Raw genomic sequence first — 21006 nt, forward strand, 5'->3', positions numbered from 1 at the left:
AAAAAGAAAACATTCTTATCAATTGATTTTTTTTAGAAGGTTTACTGAAATGCAGCACAAAATTAAGTTACAGACAAAAAAGGAATACAAATGTTTTCATTTAACAGAGCAGTGGTAACTCTGTTTGTTCTGCAACAGTCAGTATTTCAATTAGGGTTGAATCCACTTCATAGAGCTGCAAGTAAAAAACAGAGATTATACAGTTATTCTGTTGAAATGTCAGCACTTTTCTACATTAGGAAATTCTATAAGACTATTCAACCTATTCAACCATTGCATAATCTATTTACCACATTCATAGAGATTGTTGATCCTCTGAATGTCAATGTTAGACATTTCCTGCCTCTGTCCGATCTTCACTGATGAGTCAGGAATAGGAGTGATGGTTTCCTTCCCATACTGTAAGGTGAAGGAAGTCCTGCAGATAGAAAGTGACTGTGAATTTTCACTTGGATATCCTTTATGCCGTTGCATGATTTCAAAAGTGTATTACCTTCCGTAATGCATGATGGAATTGTAGTCATAAGGGGTTTTCAGATTATTTGTGTCTTTCTTCTCAAAGTTGTATGCGGATGCTGCATGAGGGGAAGGGAATTCATTGTTAAACAGGAGGTTGTCATTACACACAAAAAAAGAATGTGACATATTCAAAAAGAACCTTTTGGAATGTTTTCCCAGTTGATGCGGACATACTGGTCCCTGTCGCTCCTGGTGTGCTCATGGTGGAAACCAAGAGCGTGGAGGAGCTCGTGTTCAACGATACCATAATAAACACAACCCTCCACTGACAGAGACAGTTGCTGTTTACCTCCAGTTCGTCCTACGCTAGACCAGCACCTTCAAATGTTCAACACAGAAATGTTTAAAACACTGATGGTGATGATGCAATGAAACCTTTAGATGTTTTATATAGATTTTCACTTTGGGGTAAACCATTTAGGTTTGTCAGACTCACCCCAGTAGACTCTCAATACTGATGTATTCAAATTGATTTGTTTGGGGCACGAAACTAATGCACGTTTTTTCAGCAATGTTCTTCATCGCACTTAAAATAACTGCTTTCTCTTCGGTATCTACGACAAAACCATGCAAAAGTTAATGGATCTGAATGTATTTACAGATGTACATGGTAAAAGTGGTTTTCTTGTCACACACAGAAGAAGTCAGCAATGGTGTAAGGCACTTCAACCCGTCCGGATGAAGATTTTGGCCATTTGCAGTAGCTAGTCAAGCATTTAATGGCATTCCTTGTTCTAGGCAAAGCCACATCTCCCTCCAGCAACATTTCACTTATCTCTGCATCATTGAAACACAAACAGTGAGCCAATCATTTCACTTAATTTATTAAACAAACAAGAAAGACAATTAGATGCATTAAATGTTACCTTTGTTTGCTTCCAGAATTCTTGACGAAATATCCCTTTCATCAGGTTGAGATTCAACATCTAAAAATAAAATAAAATTATCATTCATTCATTTTAGTCATTTAAATCTGGGATCTTGTTGAAAAGAGGGACAGGGGCTTTCAAATTTTGCATAAAATATTGTGCCTATGCCTGGACTATAATAAACCATTACAGTACAGTTCTTAAAGGAGAAGTTCACCCAAAAAATGGCCCCTATTGACTTTCTATAGTAGGAATAAAAATGGCTATGGTCAATGGGGAGCATTTTTGGGTGAATTCTTTTTATGTCTTTACATACTTCATAATGCTTAAATAGCACTGTTTGAATAAATCATTAAAATAATCATTAAAGTTATACTGTATGAGTTTAAATTTGACACACAATTTGGGAGACTCTAGCTTCTTAAAGGAACAGTTCACCCCAAAAAATAATTCCATGATGTAATCATTTACTCATCCTCGAGTTGTTCCAAATCTGGATAAATTATTTGTTTTGATGAACACAGAGAAAGATATCTGGAAGAATGCTTATAACCAAACAGTTCTTGGCCACCATTGACTATCATACTAGGAAAAATTAAAATGGTGGTCAAAAGAGCTTTCCTACATTCTTCAAACATCTTCTTTTGTGTTCAACAAAAATACATTTATTAAAAAAAATCCTTCTATGGCAGTTGGCCAACTAGTTGGTTCCAAGCATCCAAAGTATCTCAGTCTTCATCAGAACAAAGAAATGTCCTGTATATAGATCTGGAACAACTCGAGGGTGAGTAAATGAAGACAGAATTTTCATTTTAGGCGAACTGTTCCTTTAACTTCAGCTTGGGTAATGTTTACTCAAAACTGGAGTTGTTTAAATGCATAATTACATTTATTAGAATTTTTTTTTGGTAAACCCTTGATGAGACTCAAAACCCTTCTCTGATCTACACTGATATTCTAGAGATAAGGGAGAGGAGTACAGAAACTCACCTTGATCAGTGGGCAACACCTGTCTCAAAAGAAAATACAGAGTAAGTGCAAGACAAAAAATGAAATGCAACAAAGCTGCAAAGCATTAAAATCTATAGCTCTTACTGTAGCAGGAACGGCTCGAGACAGATTTAGCAGCACATTCAAGATGGACACTAGAAGTAAACGCTCCATTTTCCCTCAGTGTGTCTTAAAAATAGTTTCTCGCCGAGTGTAGAACTGCGAGGGAACTGAGTGAAAGCCTTTCTTATATATTTACCATATATTAGCCATCTGGGAGTGCCTACTATTGGGTTTAAAGTTAAAATCAACACAGACATTTTAAAAGATTTCAAATGCTTCTAGCATGTGATTACAACACTAAACAAGATTACATTTGTGTATTTATTAAGAATTAGTCTAAAACAGAGGCCTCAAGCCTCGGACATTTTGAAATTGATCATATACTGTTGCAAGTTGCAACCAGGTGTACACATATGAATAATATAATATCTAACTAATAATCTCTAAAAATAATGTAAAGCAAAGATGAAACTTTTGTTATATTTTAGGAGTTCTTGGGCTGGCTAAAAATGTAAAGCCCTTTTCACACAGAGATCCTGGAAAATACACTGAAAATTGAAGTTGTCCCGGAATCTATAGATTTTGTTCATTCACACTGTCATTTAATTTCTAGAATCTGTGTGTGGGGACACGTGATGTAATATACTGCAATGTAATGTTATGTGCATTTTTCCACCCTGAAAATAGGGTTGATCACAGTGAAAGATATTTCCTCGCTGTGTTTTTAGGTGGCTAAATAGTGCAATTTGTTATTTTTTATGACCTTTATTTAACCAGGAGGAGAGAGATTAAACATCTCTGGGTCCTGGGCAGCAGTGCAACCATACATAAATACAGACATAAAATTCACTAAAATAATAATAATATAGAACAACTAAAATATCAAACCCTTTAAAGTCAACCACAATCCATTAGACATCAGGCATAACAACTACTGCCAGATGTGGCTGCCTCCAAGTCAGTTAACATCCTCTTAAAATTGTCCGATGAGACCAGTTTATTAAATTTCATGGATTTCTGTAACTTGTTCCATGTAGAGGGAGCAGCATACTTAAACGCCTTTCAAGGCAGATTTTATCACTGCCCTCCTTTATTTAGTGCCAAATGGGCCTAAAATAAAATCTCTCTTTTATTTGTATCACATATTTTTGCATTTCGAAAATGACAAAGATGTAATTATTTTTATATTTTGTATTGGTAAATGCAGAATTACGAAGAGGAATGAGGCACAAGAACGCAAGGTAGGCTATAGCCCAACGAGTTTAAGCTAAATATAAAATGTAATAGGAAAATAAATAGAAAGCAAATTGTTCAGGCTTGTTCGGAGCCAATTTACACAGCCTTAACATAATAATATAGCAGAATAATGCGAAATAAAAAAAAGACAGTATTTTTGCAACATTCAGACTCAACTCTCTTTTTCCAAGCAAATAGCTTTGTCATTCATTCACCTTCTGATTTAAAACTTGGCAGTCTGCTTACTTTCAGCCACGACAACATTACACACTGAATGAATTGAAGTTTTCAAGATCTCATGTTATGTACTCTTTAATAGTTTTGATAAAAGTAATTTCAAATTTACACTGCATTTAGAAGCAGATAACGCTATTCTCGCATCTGAACTTAAATTTAGTGCTACTTGAATTCATTCATGACTTAGCTAAAGACAAATAATAGGGCTCTTTTTTCATTTCGATTTACTAACGAACAAAAATGACTCGCTTAACTATATTTGTTTTCATAGCAAAATTATTTACAATATATGATACATGTGTGTCATAACTACAGCTTCTACAGCATTGTTTCTCCCTTTTCGGATCAATCATTCACACAGGCACTTTTGGGGATCAGCTGTCTGTTTAAATGGGGTTTTAGTGGTGGGTTTCAGGGTCTGTAAAGGGTCTGTAAAGGGTGAAACTCCTGTGCTACCATATTAAACTCAAAAGTCAGCATAGTTCCATTGTATCACTGAAACGCCACTGTCAAACACTTAATATATTATGAATGACAGATGACACATCTTTAGCGACTGTGCAGGAAAAAAGCGTAATCCGACTCAGTGGGTGAGGTACTATAATCCTGTGCCAAAAGCTTACCTCCAACCCAGTGTGAAGTACTGGAATAAGACTACAATGCAAACAGGAGAAACACACTATTTATTCTGGTAGATACACCTCACCTTGGAATACGTTTCTATGACTTCATCTGTGGATGAATATATAACTATTCGTGTGACAACATGTTAACAACCCAAACCCAGATTGATCGGTTGGTTAATTAAGGTTATTATTCTAGTCTTATCAATATTAAGGTTTGTGGAATGTTGTTTTTTCTTGATGTTTACTTATAGGTTCTCTAGATAAGCGTAGTGGGCTCTTTATGTCACCACATGGTATTATTGTTTATACTTTAATAAATATACTTTAATAAAAGTGTAGGTTGATAACAACAGTACATCAATGGGCCTGTTCTATACCTGCAACATTTATATTTCTTATGTTTGCATTATTGTACAGTGTGATTGCATTGTTGCTACACTACAGGAGCTTTAACTGGGCCACATGCTCGGATGTCTCAACTTTCGTGCGCGGAAACATATGACCTTGCGCTCGAGGACACAGTGTACACAGACGTCACTAGTCGGCAGACTAGCACAATCCACTTAAGCGCTGAAGAATGACATCACCGCTAGATGGAGCTGGAGCGCGTCTGGCTGCTTCCACTGTGATGAAATTACAATGTTTGCTTATCTGGGTTTCATCATCGATTGCTTTAATCAATGCTAAACAAATATGCCAAATGCTTTGTGTAGCATTCAAATCGAGAGTGGTTGGTCATCAAAAACCGATTTGAGGTCTAAGGTTGAGTCAAGAGATATCAAAGGCTTTGCCTAACTCCTTTAAATGCACACTATAAGTGACAACAGACTAAAACGACAATGCTCCTTTAATTTCTAGGTTGTTCGACATGATTCACTGTCCCCCCTTACTGCCTAGCCTTCACCTTCCAGCTGTTGTCTTTAAGGGCTATTAGTGTTTGCGTCCTGGTTCACACCTGTTCCCGGGGTCATGACCCCTCTCAGCATTCCAGTGCACCGAAGTGTGACCTTTTGTGGTAAAGTCATAAACCACATCTACACAAAAGCCTCCATCTGTAAAACCCCGTGATGCTCTGTGAAAGAGACAAGGTGCTGTAAAACATCTACCGAGCTGTGACATAACTCTTCAAAACGAGGATGTTTAAAAAAACGAGCTGTAAATGGACTCTGTCAAGAGGATCAGACAGAATGCGGTAACTGCTCGACTGTAATGCAGCGTAGGCTGCGACGGAGAATGACCTTGAATTCAAGGTCGCCTGTACAGTCTCAATGACATCGAGAACACTGGCGCTTCCAGATTCGTTTCCGTTGTTTCACGCGGTATGATTGTACACAAATAGACCACACACGAGCATCGTTTATACTGAACGTGTCACGAGTGCTATTAATTATACAAACATTTCCACGCTTCTCCGGACAGGTTGCTATATCACGCTGTCTGGGATGCATTCCTTAAATAGCCCACTGTAATAATTTCCTTAGCACGAGACTCTTTTCCGTTACATTGCGCGGCTTGACGCAACCCTTATATTCTCTCTCTATCTCTCTCTCTCTCTCAATCCTTGTGCTGTGATCAGGTTACGATGATTGTAGTCTATTCCTTCTATTCCTCTTCTCCTCTCTCTCTCTCTCTCTCTCTCTCTCTCTGCAGTCAATGTGAACTCTGCGCCGCTGGCTCGCAGCCCAAAACTCTTCTACGAATCAGCTGACTATGGGAGGCCTGGAACAGAGAGTTGGGTCAGTGTCACAAGACCAAGCAGACTGATATTTTCCATGCCATCTAAAGCGATGTGTGATTTACAGCCCTGTCGACTCGTGTGAGCTTGAATGGGACAAATGCGTTCTGTCGCATTATTGTGCATTCCTTATTCATTTGTCTCTTTAACGTGACGTATTTGGACGATATGTGGAACAATCGATACAATGAAATATAGCATAAAATGGTGTCTTAAATGACAACCTTTCAACTGTATATATTAGATGAAAACATGCAGCTTTGAGGACGCATTATTGTACGCAGTCACGAATCGTGAGAATTATTTTGTTAAGAGTGATGAACTGTTTGCTATCTTCATTTACCCCTCGCGCAGTCCCAAAATAGCCCTGCTTATAATGCGATTAGATTAGGAAAAGGTGTGTAAACTCGCGATTCACATATACAGTAGGTCAATTTTTCTTTATCGTTTGAAGCGCTGCTAGTGGTGACGGAGGCGCGGGGACGCGTGATTGGAGGCGCGAGCGGACGTAACGGAGAAACAGCAGACGCAAAAGGAGAGAGGGAGGAGATAGAACAAGGATATACGTAACCGGGATCTCAGCTGTATTAGCGGAAGACGGGATTCAGGCTTGTAGTGACAACTAGAAACAGCAATATGGGGAACTAGTCCAGGGAAGAGCGATTGAATTGGATTAAACCAACATTTTGCTCAGATGGTAGAGACGCAGTTCATATCGCGTTGATTTTATTCTACACGTTCATTATTTTACTTATCAGAGCACCAGAATTGCTAAAGTAGCATTTATTACTAAGGTAGCCCACTTCAGCAATGAGGGCTCTCTAAATCGCCGTGTGTGGAAGATACAGTGTTGCGATATACGTGATAATACGTAATCGGATCGACTGTTTTGCCGAAGAGTTCGTTTTTTCTCCTTTAAGGCATCGCACACCAGCAATGTTCTCGGAAATATTGGTAAGTATGGACCCGACCGGCAAAGAGAACTGAAATTGTCCTTTATGTTGTGCGAGTGCTGGTAAACTGATGCTTTGAGCACGTTTGGCGTTCATGTGCGCGTAACCGCTTGTATAGTGAGTCTGTTTGATAATCATCATTTTAATGTCATACGGTCTATCACTAGAAAACGTCTGCTGTCGCATCTCATATGTCCACGTTTCGTTAAACAGTAAACTTTACACTGTAGACAGGTCAATGCGTCCCGATAGTTTGCTCGCAATACAACAATTTCTAGATTATGTCATTTAAATCCTCCGACATTGCATGCAAATTGGCAAACGACGCATCTGAGCGTTTTTTGTGATGCCCGACGTTAAAAAGCAAAAAGTCCGCAGTAACACTTTGCTGCAAGCTGACCTTGATCGAGTCCCCTAGTAAATGCATCGTGTCAGCGAGTGAGTGAGGTTTTACCTCGGACTCTAGTTCTCCAGTCATGTCGCATTTGGAAACAAAGTGCCTTACACGCGACCGATTTCATTGGTGTTGTAGGTATTTTGCGTCGTCGCTGACGTAACATTATTGGGACACGATAGCAGTACTTTCTTAGCTGTCGTAAGTCTGGATGCACTGTTCCAGCAGACCCGAGAATCGGTAGACTCGCTGATCAAAAGCTGAACTTTAGGTTAGATTGAAGCATATATGCATTGAAGTTATGTGCGAGATGATTGGAAAGAGTCAGATGCTCAACCAATCAGAGACTTTTTACTAAAAGAAGTCTCTACTATGCAAACGTATTTGAAAACTGGTCCATTCAAATTCTTTAAAAAACACTCTGTTAGCTTTCAAAATTGAGTAAATAACAGATAAAAATACGGTGTTTTTCTTTACGGAGGAAAGGAGTGAAATATTTTCCTAAGGTTTGGTTTGTAGTGTGCCCAGCATTTTCCTGGACTCATTTATGTAGTTTTGTCAAAAATATACATTAGTCACGCATTTTTTAATGTTAAGTGTAGCCATGTAGAAACTCTTGGAGTGGCTGGCGATCACTTGGTTCCGCTTGGACGTGATTGGGAATCTCTGCTCTTAAGAAGTTGTAATCCAGTTTAGCAATTAACCTTTCAATGGTCGAGGCTCGCTGAACAAGGTCACCCTTTGAGGACTGCTCTGACAGTCTTTGCTCTAGTTTCCTGCGTGCATACTGTAGCCGATGTTCAAAGGCTAACACACAGTACTTATCTCAGATTTCTCCACGGAGAATCAGATGAACGTGGCATGTATGGCATAGATTAGGAAATGATCCGTGCTGCAATGCTTTTCATTTTGACTCAAAACGACGATTAAACTGATATTTACAATGATAAGTCTAAGAAGTTGTGATCCTTATTGTATTCAATTTAAGTAGTCAAGTTCTTAGCTTGCGCTTTGAAAAATGGACCTGAAAAATAAATGAGTAACTACAATCAACATAATCTTTAACGAATGTCAAAGAAGAACTGTAATTAAAGTTTTTGACAGTGAACAAAGAAATCCTGTATCTGTTATATCATATTGCTGTAAACTTAATTCCAGTTACAAGATTCATTCAATTGCTGTACGTTTGTTTATTTTTGTCTCTTTCATCACAAATTCTACTAGCTTTTACCCATATTGTTATATTTACATGCTGTGAAATTAGTGAATTAGACCACTTTGTTGTTCGTTTATATTTGCCGTCACACGGAGACCCTTTGGAGTAACTGTGGCTGTCCTTCAAACCCCTACAGTGACTTTGACCTTTGGAATGTGTCAGAGAACAGAAGGGGGAGGGCGAACGTTGTGTGCAGAAATCATATGAGAGTATCTAAGTGTCCGAATGCATGTGGGAAGAGTTGAGTGAATGACAGCACGCAAGACCAGTGAATGGAGGCCTCTGGAAGACAAAGAAATGGCTTTTCCCTTAGTCAGCATTTTTGAATGACGCAGGTGGAGAGGGGCAAACAGTGTAGATATACATTATTATGGAGAAAAAATAGCTATGCGCTACCATACACATACTATGACGGATTAGACTCACAAAGACCAAGGCAGATTCTAGTGTGAAATAAAAGACGGAGATAAATCATTTCACGACTCCCGAAAGTCTTGCTGACACCACATGTAACATTAATGTTGTTTCTGATTTAATCTGACTGTTTAATTTGCGTTTTATTTCAAGAGGGTTTAGGCTAGTGATGGTTTCTCACTTATTCATCATTTGGATACTTGACAAAAAACTGTTACACTTTCTGATACAATTGCCAGGATGTTTTATGAAGCCTTGCGTTAAAATGCGTAGATTTATAATGTGCAGTTCTATGTTTAATGAGTCCAGTCAGTTTGTTGATCTGACACTGTTTTCTCTTTTATTGGCAGGGTTCCTGATGCCCAGTTTGAACTGACCTGTAGTCTTTTGACACCAGAAGAGAGAGAGAAGATTTTCTGTGCACGTTCAGCAAAAGATCATCACTCTCGTGCAAAAGAGGTAGTTATAGTTTATTTTATTGTTCATTCTTGCTTGATTTAATATTTCTTACATATTTACTTATTATAAAAATCTATGTACGGACATGTACTTTATTTGCTGACTCTGTTGTCTTCTATCTCTGATGACATCAAGATCGGATGGGATAAAAAACTTGGTTGTTTATTTATCATTTGAATATATATAATGGGAAAATAATGTTTTGTCGTTTTAACCAACACTCCACATCACCTAGTTTATGGTGTGATTTTATTATTAAAATGATATATGTGTGGCTGGCCACGAGCTACTCTCCTCCCTCCTCGCGGCAGCCAATGACACGCACGGTCTTCAGGCGGAAAGTGAAGTTCAAAGATGCCCACATGAACAGCACTGCTAACTAAATAAAACTACACATTTTAGTCATGTTTACGGAAGCGCAGACATAATTATCTGTTTGTAAACGTGGCAATGAGTAAGAATTTCGGGCACATGTTGGTGCAAACGATTGGAGGAGGCGCAATACATTTTAAGCGGAGTAAAGGTAAGTTAGCGAAAGCTAAGCGTTGGGCTAAGCTAGTTGGCTGTATCTTTAAAGTGGGATTCGTACTTTTACTAATATTTTAACATTTTGGTAAGAATGAATGAATAAATCAAATACGCGAATTCACACGTGCAGCAAATTAGGGCTATTGTAAAGCCCCTGGTTTGACTCAAGTGATAAAGGTGTTAAATAGCACACCGAATATTTCAGATGTTCACATTTAAATTTCAAAAGAGTTGACCGTGTAGAATCCCTTCGGTTCTGTGTGTGAAGACCCGAACCGGAACTGGCACATCAGGTCCGGTGCGCTTTACTCCTGATGGATAGACGCACTTCCGCAATGATGTAACGACGGATCAGTCTCACGTTCGTTTCTCTGTCCGGTGTTCACACGTGTTGAAACGGGACTATTCATTTATCTTCCAGTCACGTTAGTTTGCATTTAGAGATCGCTGGTTGTTGTCACATCACAGGCCTTCATTTACCCCATGTGTCCTCACTTCAGCCGCATGATAAAGGGTCAAGAGGAAGTCGCAGCATTTATGTTGATCTGGTGGTGTTTTAAATAATCGAAAAACTAATGGCTGGAACACACTACAAGACTTTTAAAATCTGAACAGATGGTTTTTTAAACTAGACATCATACACTTGCACACATTTTGAAAGTTTCAGATAGTACACACTTAACTGATCAAATCTGCAGCCTGGCACAGTATTTCTGCATCAAGTCCAGACTGAAAATCAGACGAAAGTCCTTAAGTGTATTTTAGCCGTAAGGGGTGTAAACACGTTATGGGATATGAATACTATTCCAAAATTAGCAAAGATTCGCTATAACTCATTTAGGAGAGTTGGTATTGGGGAATAGGTTAAAGTCAAAGTTCGGGTGTTATGTAACAGACTATACTGAGCAAGATCAGTGGACTTGGAAGCATTGGGAGTGGGACACAGTTACATTCTGCCCACTAGCTAAAGTTGCAACACGTCACATACAAGCGGGTGAAAGGTGAACTGTGTGTGATGTTTGTCAAGGGCAGATGAAGGGTGGACATTTCTTAATATCTTGACGCGCAGAAAATGTTAGATGCTGTTATTAGAATATGTACAGAAGCTAATGTACATATTGTCTATGACTAGCAGTCCAACACTTACCGAAAAGTCCAGTCATTCTGCTATCCTGAACAGTTGTGTTGCCTACTTGGCTGTCATCCTACAACTTGTGTAATTTTTGTATGTGCTAATGTGACGGACTCTTTGCTGAACGCTTAAAATGGCACGGTCACCATGTTTAGGATGTGGCATCATAGGTTTGTTTGTCCCTCAGAGGGGTTCATGAACTATGGGTGCTGTGGAGGGACTCGCACACTATTGGGCATCTCTTGTGTAGGTGTAATTAGAGGATTGGTTGGTTCTCTCTCTCCTGGATTAATGACCCTAATCTTGTGTGGGTGGAGAATGGTGTTGGGATTATGGACAGTGCTGTCTGTTCACTGGAGAATAATAATGATGCATCTTTATCCTAATGGGTATACAAAATAACTTGATCTTGAACTAGTTAGAAGCTATATGACTGTAGTAAGCATAACATTTAGTAAATATTTGGGTAATATTATGTGTAACATTGAATGGACCTTGTTACCTTCTGCTTTGTTTGCAATCAAGTCATGTGGATGTAGGACGTAGGAGAGAGAGAGAGAGAGAGAGAGAGAGAGAGAGAGCAATGCTCTTGCTTTTTCTGCTGCCTCTGCTCCGATTTCTGTTTGCTCACTCAGCATGCACCTGCATGTTAATCGAATGGAAATGAGCACAATCATTTTGATCAAAACAAAATCATATGAGTAATGTAGATAATGAGAGAGTAAATAATATAAAAGGATTACTGAGAATATAACATATTGTTATAATTATTATATAAGAAAATAATGAGATTTATTATAACACATCACATACAATATCACAACTCGGTGCTATATGTGCTGAATGGACATCAAGCAGAGCCTATGTCCATAAATGTATGAAACATAACGAAAGGTTAAACACAATGCTTTGTAATAGATAAAACAAAAAAAGAATGATCTGAGATTACATAATCAAGCCAGTTGACATTAATCTGAAGTCATTTTTGACATTTTGTCGAATTGTTTTCATATAATTTCATTTGGCCATTTTATTGTTTTGCTTGGGAATGTGTTTTGAGCAGCTATAGTGTCCTATTTGACTTGCAGTTAAAATGTCCTAAAATATTTATATATTATTTATGTTTTAATTACAACATAATAGAGGTGTTTTTACACACACACACAAAAAATTATATATCCCTTAGTAGCTGCAACACATGAATCTGCTACATACTCTCGTCTCCGTGACCTTCAAGTGATGATGCAGCTAAAATGGAAAATGTCCCTCCCCTTCACATTATCTCACACTCCTTCAATCTTTTGCAGGTATAATGTCTTCCAGGGAGCGACGCTCTGATCTGTACATAAAGGCCGAACCCAGCAGTCCAGACGGAGGAGGTGGTGGTGGTGGTGGTGGCAGAACCAGCCCAGGAGGTGCATCCTCAGACTCGTCCCATAGCGGAGGAGGGGGTTCCAGAGGAGATGGGACTGGACGCTACTCTCCGCCCCTTTACACCCCCGCTCTGCGATGCCACTTTAAGGAGGAAGGTGCAGATGGAGTCGAAGAAGGATCTACCGGGAGCGCCGGTGGACGCTGCAAGTATGCGCTGAGCACGCTTCCAAAAAGACTGTGCTTGGTGTGTGGAGATGTGGCTTCTGGGTACCACTACGGAGTGGCTTCCTGCGAAGCCTGTAAAGCTTTCTTCAAAAGAACCATACAGGGTGAGTATGTTTACTAGATGATATCACTTATACTTGCTGAACAGCCAGTTCATATATAATCTCATTTCCATCCTCTCCAGGCAATATTGAATACAGTTGTCCAGCCTCCAATGAATGTGAGATCACCAAGCGCCGCAGGAAGGCCTGTCAGGCATGTCGCTTCACCAAATGTCTCAAAGTAGGCATGCTCAAAGAAGGTGAGATGGCACGCCACTCTCTCTCTGTCTTGCACGCGTGTTGGGTGTGATCCATAGGGGATGACAATAGCCTACTCTTCTTACTGGTTCTGGTGTGTGCTGTAGGAGTCCGTCTGGATAGGGTCAGAGGCGGAAGACAGAAGTACAAGAGACGCCCGGAGGTGGAGAATGCCACATACCAGAGTTCAGCAATACCTTTAAGGAAGGAGGGAGAGAAAGGTAATAAACATGGAATAAGTTCCAAAAATATAATTATGAAATATTTTTTGTTTTTATAGTTGTAGCTTTAATTTAAATTTTTATGAGCTTCTTTTATTAGATTTGTATCATTTTATATTTATTGAATATAAAATTATTTATTCGTTTATATACAACATATATAAATAAAAACTTTTCAGTTGTATTATAGTTTTATTAACAATTTGATTTGGCTTTTAATTTTTGCCATTTCAATGTTCTTCTGTTATTTATTTAATATATTTTTCATATTATATAATATATTTTTATTCATATATATATTTATGTTTTAAAAAAATTAAATCTTTTTTATATAGATATTCTTTTATATTATGTATTTATTATGTTTTTTTATTTCAATTAAGTTTAGTTTAGTTTCATTTTAGTTGCATTTCTAATTCTTATTACTTTAACTTTTTAAATAGCATTTATGCCGACATTTAATCTGATTTCAGTTAAAAGATATGTTTTAATAGTTTATTTTTAGAAAGGTACAGTGTTATAATGTATCATAAAAAAAAAAACTAACATTAATATGTGACTCTCAGGTTCATCCAGCATCATCGTGTCTCATCTGCTTGTGGCGGAGCCAGAAAAGCTGTTTGCTATGCCAGACCCCTTGCAGCCTGACACAGCCCAGCGCACGCTCACCACTCTCTGTGACCTGGCCGACCGGGAACTAGTTGTCATCATCGGCTGGGCCAAGCACATTCCTGGTAAGTGATAACAAGACGGCAAGGAGGTTGGCAAGGAGATTGTGTCAAAGAAGCTTTTCTGGTGTCAAGCTACATGCCACTTATTCTCCTGTTACTGAAATAAAGCCACTGCTTGGTTCAAGTTTTACATGTTCGAATTTGCCAGAAAATTGAAGTGCATTTGAAGTATTCATTTTATCGGTTCTTGAGAATCTGCAAGTTGAGCTACAGGAACACATTTGTTTTAACAGCTGCCACATTTTACGTAGAAATTTGCAACTACTTGGTTTGTTACTAGCTTCAGTTTTTTGGATGGAGGGGAGACTGGATGCTAATATGCCGATAGCGTTTTAAGTGGCTGTGAAAAGGCCAGCTGGAAAACACGGTTACAGCTTGTTAATCATTGATGTATGATGGTTCTTATATTTCTGGCCTGTCTGAAAGTGCAGAAAAGTGCTGATCAATCACACCTGGCTGTAAGAGACAGGTGCCTGAAGGAAAAGCTTAAAATCAAAGGGAAACTGGAGAAGATGAGTAAACTCTGAACGTGGAGGACTTTCATTCTTATTGCTAGGTCCAGCACTAGACACGAAGACATGATTTTAGATTGTTTTGGGGTTATTTTCAAGATTTCCAGAGCACTGTCAAACATGTCAAGGCAAATCCTCAATATCTCGCAATGTTTCCAACTAACACGTCCTGGTTTTATTGTATACTGGAGATGATTTGGGTAACTGTGGGACTAACATGCAGTGAGGGCAATGTGTTTACGTCACATCATTATAGTTAACTAGATTTACTTCAGACCTTCTCAAATTCACTGTGCACACTTTTGATACGGTGAAGATGTGGCTGGGTTAAAAAAGTAGATTTACTTCTGTCTTTTTTCTGCCCCTCCAGGTTTCCTCTCCTTATCCCTGGCAGACCAGATGTCCGTTCTGCAGTCGGTGTGGCTGGAGGTGTTGGTGTTGGGGGTGGCTTACCGTTCTCTCGGCTGCGAGGATGAGGTGGTGTTCGCCGAAGACTTTGTTCTGGATGAGGAGATGTCACGGGTGGCCGGCCTAACCGAGCTCAACGCGGCCATCAGCCAACTTGCGCGCCGCTTCAGGGCCCTGCAGCTGGACCGCGAGGAGTTTGTCATGCTCAAGGCCATCGCTCTCACCAACTCAGGTGCGTTTCCCCTCACGCTTAGCATTTTCCATCAATGACTCATTCATTCCGAGTCTGTTTCTGTTCCATGTCCACTGCATGATGCAACTGATGGGAATCATATTTAACCCGGTTATCGAGACCAGATCTCATTCTGTCTTGTGTCGCAAACTTACCCGTCTTGTCACCGCCAAGTTACACAAATATATCCCCCACCCAGAAAGACATGTGACTGTTCTGATTACTGTAAACAATAATCTCAACCCCCATCTCCTTACCCACAGAATTTGTATTTGTTATGCAAATACTCGCAGCTGGCATGTTTTGAATCCTGGTTTTGCGAAGAACACACCCAAGTGATCTTCCTCACAAATCTGTGTGTACATGCTAAACATTAACCCTCACCGGCAGTCTAATGCAGGGGTCAGCAACCTAAGTCAACGTAAAGGTTAATAATATATGTACTGATTAAACCTTGTGAGCTGTATAGGAAGCCAAGCAGCGAATCAAACTACACTATGCAGCCAAAGATTAGATGATAATAAGCAATAATCTAGTTAATCTTTCTCCCCTTTTTCAGATTCAGTGTACATTGAGGACATGGAGGCCGTGCAGAAGTTAAGGGACCTGCTGCATCAGGCTCTGCTAGAAATGGAGATCCAACGACGTCCCGATGACCCACAGCGTGCCGGACGTCTCCTCCTCACCCTGCCGCTCCTAAGGCAGACGGCTGGCCGGGCCCTTACCACCTTCTACAGCATCAAGACTCGTGGCGGGGTGCCCATGCACAAACTTTTCTTGGAGATGCTAGAGGCCATGATGGACTCACCATAGAAGGAGGACAGCACTTGGAGGAATGAATGAGGAAAACAGGCAAATTGTCTGCAGTCTTTTTTTGTGATAGTGCTTTTTCTTGTGAAAAGACAGCGCAAGGGCTAAAAAAGCCAAAAGAAGCGATTTGACACAAGGGTTGAAAATGAAGACGACGCTTTGTGTAATCAACTGTCCAAACTTCTACGTATAAAAGGTTGTTAATGTCAAATTCTCCACCGTCATTTGATTTCACGAAACTCGTCAGAAAACAGTTTGGGTGGGACAAACTTTATATTTATATCAGTGTAAGCGGCACCGCAGGTTGTGTAATTCATTTTCCCACATCATGGCCATCCTGTTTGCTCGAGATAAGTGTTTAGAGAAGCTAACCATTACTGTAAGCATTACTGTAAACTCAGAGAAATTTACGTGCCAAGGGCGTCTATTGAGACTGCAGCAATACGAACTCTTTCACAAAATCACGTTAATGGTCAATTCTGTGATATCGCTTTGATTTCTCATTTTTGAATGAAGGTCGCCCATTGAAACAAACCGCATGACATGCACAGCATGTCTTAAAACACAGTACTATCACTACACTGATAATCCACAGTAAGCTTTCTTTAATGTAAGTTAATGCCCTCATTACAAGCGTTTAAATATGCAAAACCGTTAAACATAAGTGAAGACCAACAGGAGAGTTTACACAAACTGCTGTTTGTAGCTACAGAGGTCTTTAAGAAACTTATTTCAGTTTACTGGTATACACCGGTACATTTACTACAAGCAAATATAGTGCAACATGTAACATAACGGAAAGCAATATGAAAGATTTCATATAATTAGTTTGATGTCGGCTATTTTTATAATGGCTACATATAGAAGCCAATGCGCCTCCAGGTATGTCCTGCTTGGAATCGCAGTTTAGTTTTGGTGTAGTCCCATAGCAAAGACGATTAAAAAAACAAATAAAAATAAACGTTTATAGAAACTATACATCACCGTCCTTTGTATATTTACCAGATAACGTCATCCTCTTTAGATGTGGTTTGTGTGTGGAATGTGAGATTATAGGTACTATAGATGCAAAGTGCACACGCTGAGCTGAACTGAACCGCAGGTGCGTCTAAATCAGGGTAAATATGGAGTCTTTCGCTCCTGTAGGCCAGCTGACTACTACTTAGATTTTAGCCATTTTGCTGTGAGATTTTCAAATAGGTGGTTCAAATCCAGTTTAAAAGATACCGCGGGGCCTCATCCGTGTCACAGATCCTCAATTCTTCCATTGTCCCTGATCATATGACACTGGCCCGCGAAGTGACCCATTGAGCCAGCGCTGTTGGAATCATTCAGCTCGCATTTGTTGCTTCTGCATTCAGAAAGACTGAAAAAACGTTCATTTGAGGAAAGAAAAAAAGATTCCTTGCTGTATTTCACCTGGACGCAGCGAACAGTCTCTGTCGGTTCATTGAGGCAAAGAGCAACATTAAATGCAAATGGGAAGCCCCAGAACGCGGGGTCAGATCGAAACTGTACTTCAATGAAGACGTTTGTTTGTTTTACTGCTGTGTGTGGTCTGTTTGTAGTTGTTTGTTTGCAGACGATGGTCTGGTATTATATGCAATCATACTCGGTTGAGTGCTACAACTTCGCTACCTTTTATTTATTAGACACATTTTAAAACAAGGGGAAGAAAAGCCAGTTGCCATTTTGGCCTCTTACCGATTTAAGTACTAACATTTGAAACCACTGTTGTACATTCAGACCTCTGAGGCGATGTCATATAGACTGTATACTTTTAGCAGCAATGATTGTATGTGCACTCTCATAATGGTTGACATTAGCAGGAATCAGGATAAAACCACATCCTGGACTTGAAAGGATCTTCCATGATCTGTAACGTTTTCAGCTCAAGAATATTTTAGATGTGTACATCTTTAGATATCAAATTTTAGTCAGCAAGTCACCACTGAATTCTGGCTGACTTTGATTTTGGTTTTTCATATATACCGTGAAGCTTGGCCTCGGGTTTGGTATCGAAATAAAGCAATCCATTTGGGAGAATGTTATGAAATGTGTTTTTTATCTAATTGTCTTTTTGATTTTTTTTTCTTTTTGTAATTAAAGTACTAATTTTGCAAAGAACATGAAAGCCAGTGGAAGTTAGCTGTATATTGTCTTTTTTCTTGTGAAACTTTATTACAATATAGTATTTCAGACACTAATATAAAATACTGCAAAACTTGCTCTTGCTCCCTTATTTTTTTCTGACTCGTGTAATACTCAAACGCCGCCAGTCTTATAAGGGAACTTTGGGATACGTCAATAAAATTGGCTCACTCTATACACATCTATAAAATCTAAAATATGAATTTTCCTTTTTCAACTTTATTTTTTTCCCATTTGTACACAAGAGTGTGTCTCTCCTAAGCGGTTATTGGGGTGTCATGAAATGTGTACATAAACATGAGTGAGTGGGTCCATTTAAAGATGGCTGTAAAATATGTCAATGTTTGTATCAATAATGCTAATATAACAATATTACAGTAGTGTTTTAATAGCGGTAAGCATTAAATAAAGCCATTTGTCTGTCAAATGTAGAACATTACATGATTGAAAGATAAGTTAAATCCACGGCTAGGTGTTTGTGTGTCTTTGTATATTTATGTAAATGAGCAATACCAGAATTTACCAAAATGTTTTTTTTCCTCTGTATATTGATATACTGTAAATCAAACCTCAAGAGTACCACTAGTGACAACAGTTAATAGTAATAATATAAACTACGGTAAAGAACAAATCAATATTTGTATTCAAAAACGTTGTATTTAAAATATTAAAATCTATTTTTTACTCAATTTGCGGATGTTTATTAATATTATTTTTCTGGTATTTGTGTGTGTTGAAGTCAAATTATTGTAAATGTCTGTGCTCTTGTTTCTTTTTGTAAAGCTCAGTGGTTCTGTGGTAGTAACTATTTCCACACTTTGTTCATATTGAATCACTGTGAAGAGAAAGCAAACACGAAAACACCACAGGAGTATTTTAAAATATTGTCCGTGTCAATGTGTTTTTTAATAAATTAACACACCTCATCTCTTGTCATTGTGTTTATACGTCGTTCTGTCAATATCCAGTGTGTTTTTTCATGTGTTGAATACAGGCGTCCATTACAAACTAAAGGACATTGTGAGGTCGTCCCGATGAGTCTACTGTATAGCAACAGACCACTGGATGGCGCAGTTGACCAATCAGAACTTTAACATTATTTACTTTAAATAGTTTTCGTGCAAAATGTATTTAAACAACAATTCAATTGTTTTTTATTATTTTCTTAAATTACTTTCATATTGTTATCTCACGTTATTCCTCATCTTTCTTTTGAAGTATATCCTAAATATTAGACTAAGTGACTGCATGTCCATACAACTGGAGGTTTGTACAGTCGTGGCCAAAAGTTTTGAGAATTACATAAATATTGGAAAGTTACTGCTTAAGTTTTTATAATAGCAATTTGCATATACTCCAGAATGTTATGAAGAGTGATCAGATGAATTGCATAGTCCTTCTTTGCCATGAAAATTAACTTAATCCCCAAAAACCTTTCCACTGCATTTCATTGCTGTCATTAAAGGACCTGCTGAGATCATTTCAGTAATCATCTTGTTAACTCAGGTGAGAATGTTGACAAGCACAAGGCTGGAGATCATTATGTCAGGCTGATTGGGTTAGAATGGCAGACTTGACATGTTAAAAGGAGGGTGATGCTTGAAATCATTTTTTTCTTCCATTGTTAACCATGGTGACCTGCAAAGAAACGCATGCAGCCATCATTGCGGTGCATAAAAATGGCTTCACAGGCAGGGATATTGTGGCTACTAAGATTGCACCTAAATCAACAATTTATAGGTTCATCAAGAACTTCAAGGAAAGAGGTTCAATTCTTGTAAAGAAGGCTTTAGGGCGTCCAAGAAAGTCTTCTGCAGAAAGTATAGTGAATGGACTGCTGAGGACTGGGGCAAGGTCATATCCTCCGGTGAAGCCCCTTTCCGATTGTTTGGGGCATCTGGAAAAAGGCTTGTCCGGAGAAGAAAAGGTGAGCGCTACCATCAGTCCTGTGTCATGCCAACAGTAAAGCATCCTAACACCATTCATGTGTGGGGTTTCTTCTCATCCAAGGGAGTGGGCTCACTCACAATTCTGCCCAAAAACACAGCCATGAATAAAGAATGGTACCAAAACACCTTCCAACAGCAACTTCTTCCAACAATCCAACAACAGTTTGGTGAAGAACAATGCATTTTCCAGCATAATGGAGCACCGTGCCATAAGGCAAAAGTGATAACTAAGTGGCTCGGGGACCAGAATGTTGAAATTTTTGGTCCATGGCCTGAAAACTCCCCAGATCTAAATCCCATTGAGAACTTGTGGTCAATCCTCAAGAGGCGGGTGGACAAACAAAAACCCACTAATTCTGACAAACTCCAAGAAGCTATTATGAAAGAATGGGTTGCTATCAGTCAGATTTGGCCCAGAAGTTGATTGAGAGCATGCCCAGTCGAATTGCAGAGGTCCTGAAAAAGAAGGGCCAACACTGCAAATACTGACTCTTTGCATAAATGTCCTGTAATTGCCAATAAAAGCCTTTGAAACGTATGAAGTGCTTGTAATTATATTTCAGTACATCACAGAAACAACTGAAACAAAGATCTAAAAGCAGTTTAGCAGCAAACTTTTTGAAAACGAATATTTATGTAATTCAAAACTTTAGGCCACGACTGTATTCTCATTTAACCCATCATTCACAAGCTTCATATCATCTGCATGAATTTATATTTAAT

The 21006-nt window shown here is 38.9% G+C and overlaps 2 protein-coding genes across 6 annotated transcripts; one reads left to right on the forward strand and one right to left on the reverse strand.

The window, feature by feature from the left end:
* Positions 1–57: 57 nt before the first annotated feature.
* On the reverse strand, positions 58–7743 carry LOC130407529 (high choriolytic enzyme 1-like). 4 transcript variants are annotated; one of them, XM_056730490.1, is made up of 9 exons: positions 7683–7743; positions 2379–2397; positions 1386–1445; positions 1156–1296; positions 956–1073; positions 659–837; positions 494–575; positions 291–418; positions 58–175 (listed from the first exon to the last, which is right to left on the reverse strand). In XM_056730490.1, the coding sequence occupies exons 1-9, from the start codon at positions 7704–7706 to the stop codon at positions 168–170; spliced, it is 759 nt and encodes a 252-aa protein (XP_056586468.1). In that variant the 5' UTR covers positions 7707–7743; the 3' UTR covers positions 58–167. The 4 variants fall into 4 exon arrangements, with proteins under 4 accessions (XP_056586468.1, XP_056586467.1, XP_056586469.1 ...); XM_056730489.1 differs by having other exon boundaries at positions 7629–7683; XM_056730491.1 differs by lacking the exon at positions 7683–7743 and adding an exon at positions 5496–5573.
* Positions 6856–19260, forward strand: esrra (estrogen-related receptor alpha). 2 transcript variants are annotated; one of them, XM_056730487.1, is made up of 8 exons: positions 6856–7229; positions 9603–9711; positions 12679–13074; positions 13155–13271; positions 13377–13490; positions 14057–14224; positions 15104–15373; positions 15933–19260. In XM_056730487.1, the coding sequence occupies exons 3-8, from the start codon at positions 12684–12686 to the stop codon at positions 16184–16186; spliced, it is 1314 nt and encodes a 437-aa protein (XP_056586465.1). In that variant the 5' UTR covers positions 6856–7229; positions 9603–9711; positions 12679–12683; the 3' UTR covers positions 16187–19260. The 2 variants fall into 2 exon arrangements, with proteins under 2 accessions (XP_056586465.1, XP_056586463.1); XM_056730485.1 differs by lacking the exons at positions 6856–7229; positions 9603–9711 and adding an exon at positions 9919–10234.
* Positions 19261–21006: the final 1746 nt, after the last annotated feature.

This window comes from Triplophysa dalaica, chromosome 19 (genome assembly GCF_015846415.1).
Source record: "Triplophysa dalaica isolate WHDGS20190420 chromosome 19, ASM1584641v1, whole genome shotgun sequence".
Classification (NCBI taxonomy): domain Eukaryota; kingdom Metazoa; phylum Chordata; class Actinopteri; order Cypriniformes; family Nemacheilidae; genus Triplophysa; species Triplophysa dalaica.

What these genes read in the sequence shown, in the direction of transcription:
- LOC130407529 (XM_056730488.1), bottom strand. Translation starts at nt 2,552, where the DNA reads ATGGAGCGTTTACTTCTAGTGTCCATCTTGAATGTGCTGCTAAATCTG. An exon ending in AATTCTGGAAGCAAACAAAG is followed by an intron (nt 1,297 to 1,385) that starts GTAACATTTAAT and finishes TCAATGATGCAG; the next exon opens with AGATAAGTGAAATGTTGCTG. An exon ending in CTGGGAAAACATTCCAAAAG is followed by an intron (nt 576 to 658) that starts GTTCTTTTTGAA and finishes CCCCTCATGCAG; the next exon opens with CATCCGCATACAACTTTGAG.
- esrra (XM_056730485.1), top strand. Translation starts at nt 10,162, where the DNA reads ATGAGTAAGAATTTCGGGCACATGTTGGTGCAAACGATTGGAGGAGGC. An exon ending in AGTAGGCATGCTCAAAGAAG is followed by an intron (nt 13,272 to 13,376) that starts GTGAGATGGCAC and finishes TGTGTGCTGTAG; the next exon opens with GAGTCCGTCTGGATAGGGTC. An exon ending in CTGGGCCAAGCACATTCCTG is followed by an intron (nt 14,225 to 15,103) that starts GTAAGTGATAAC and finishes CTGCCCCTCCAG; the next exon opens with GTTTCCTCTCCTTATCCCTG.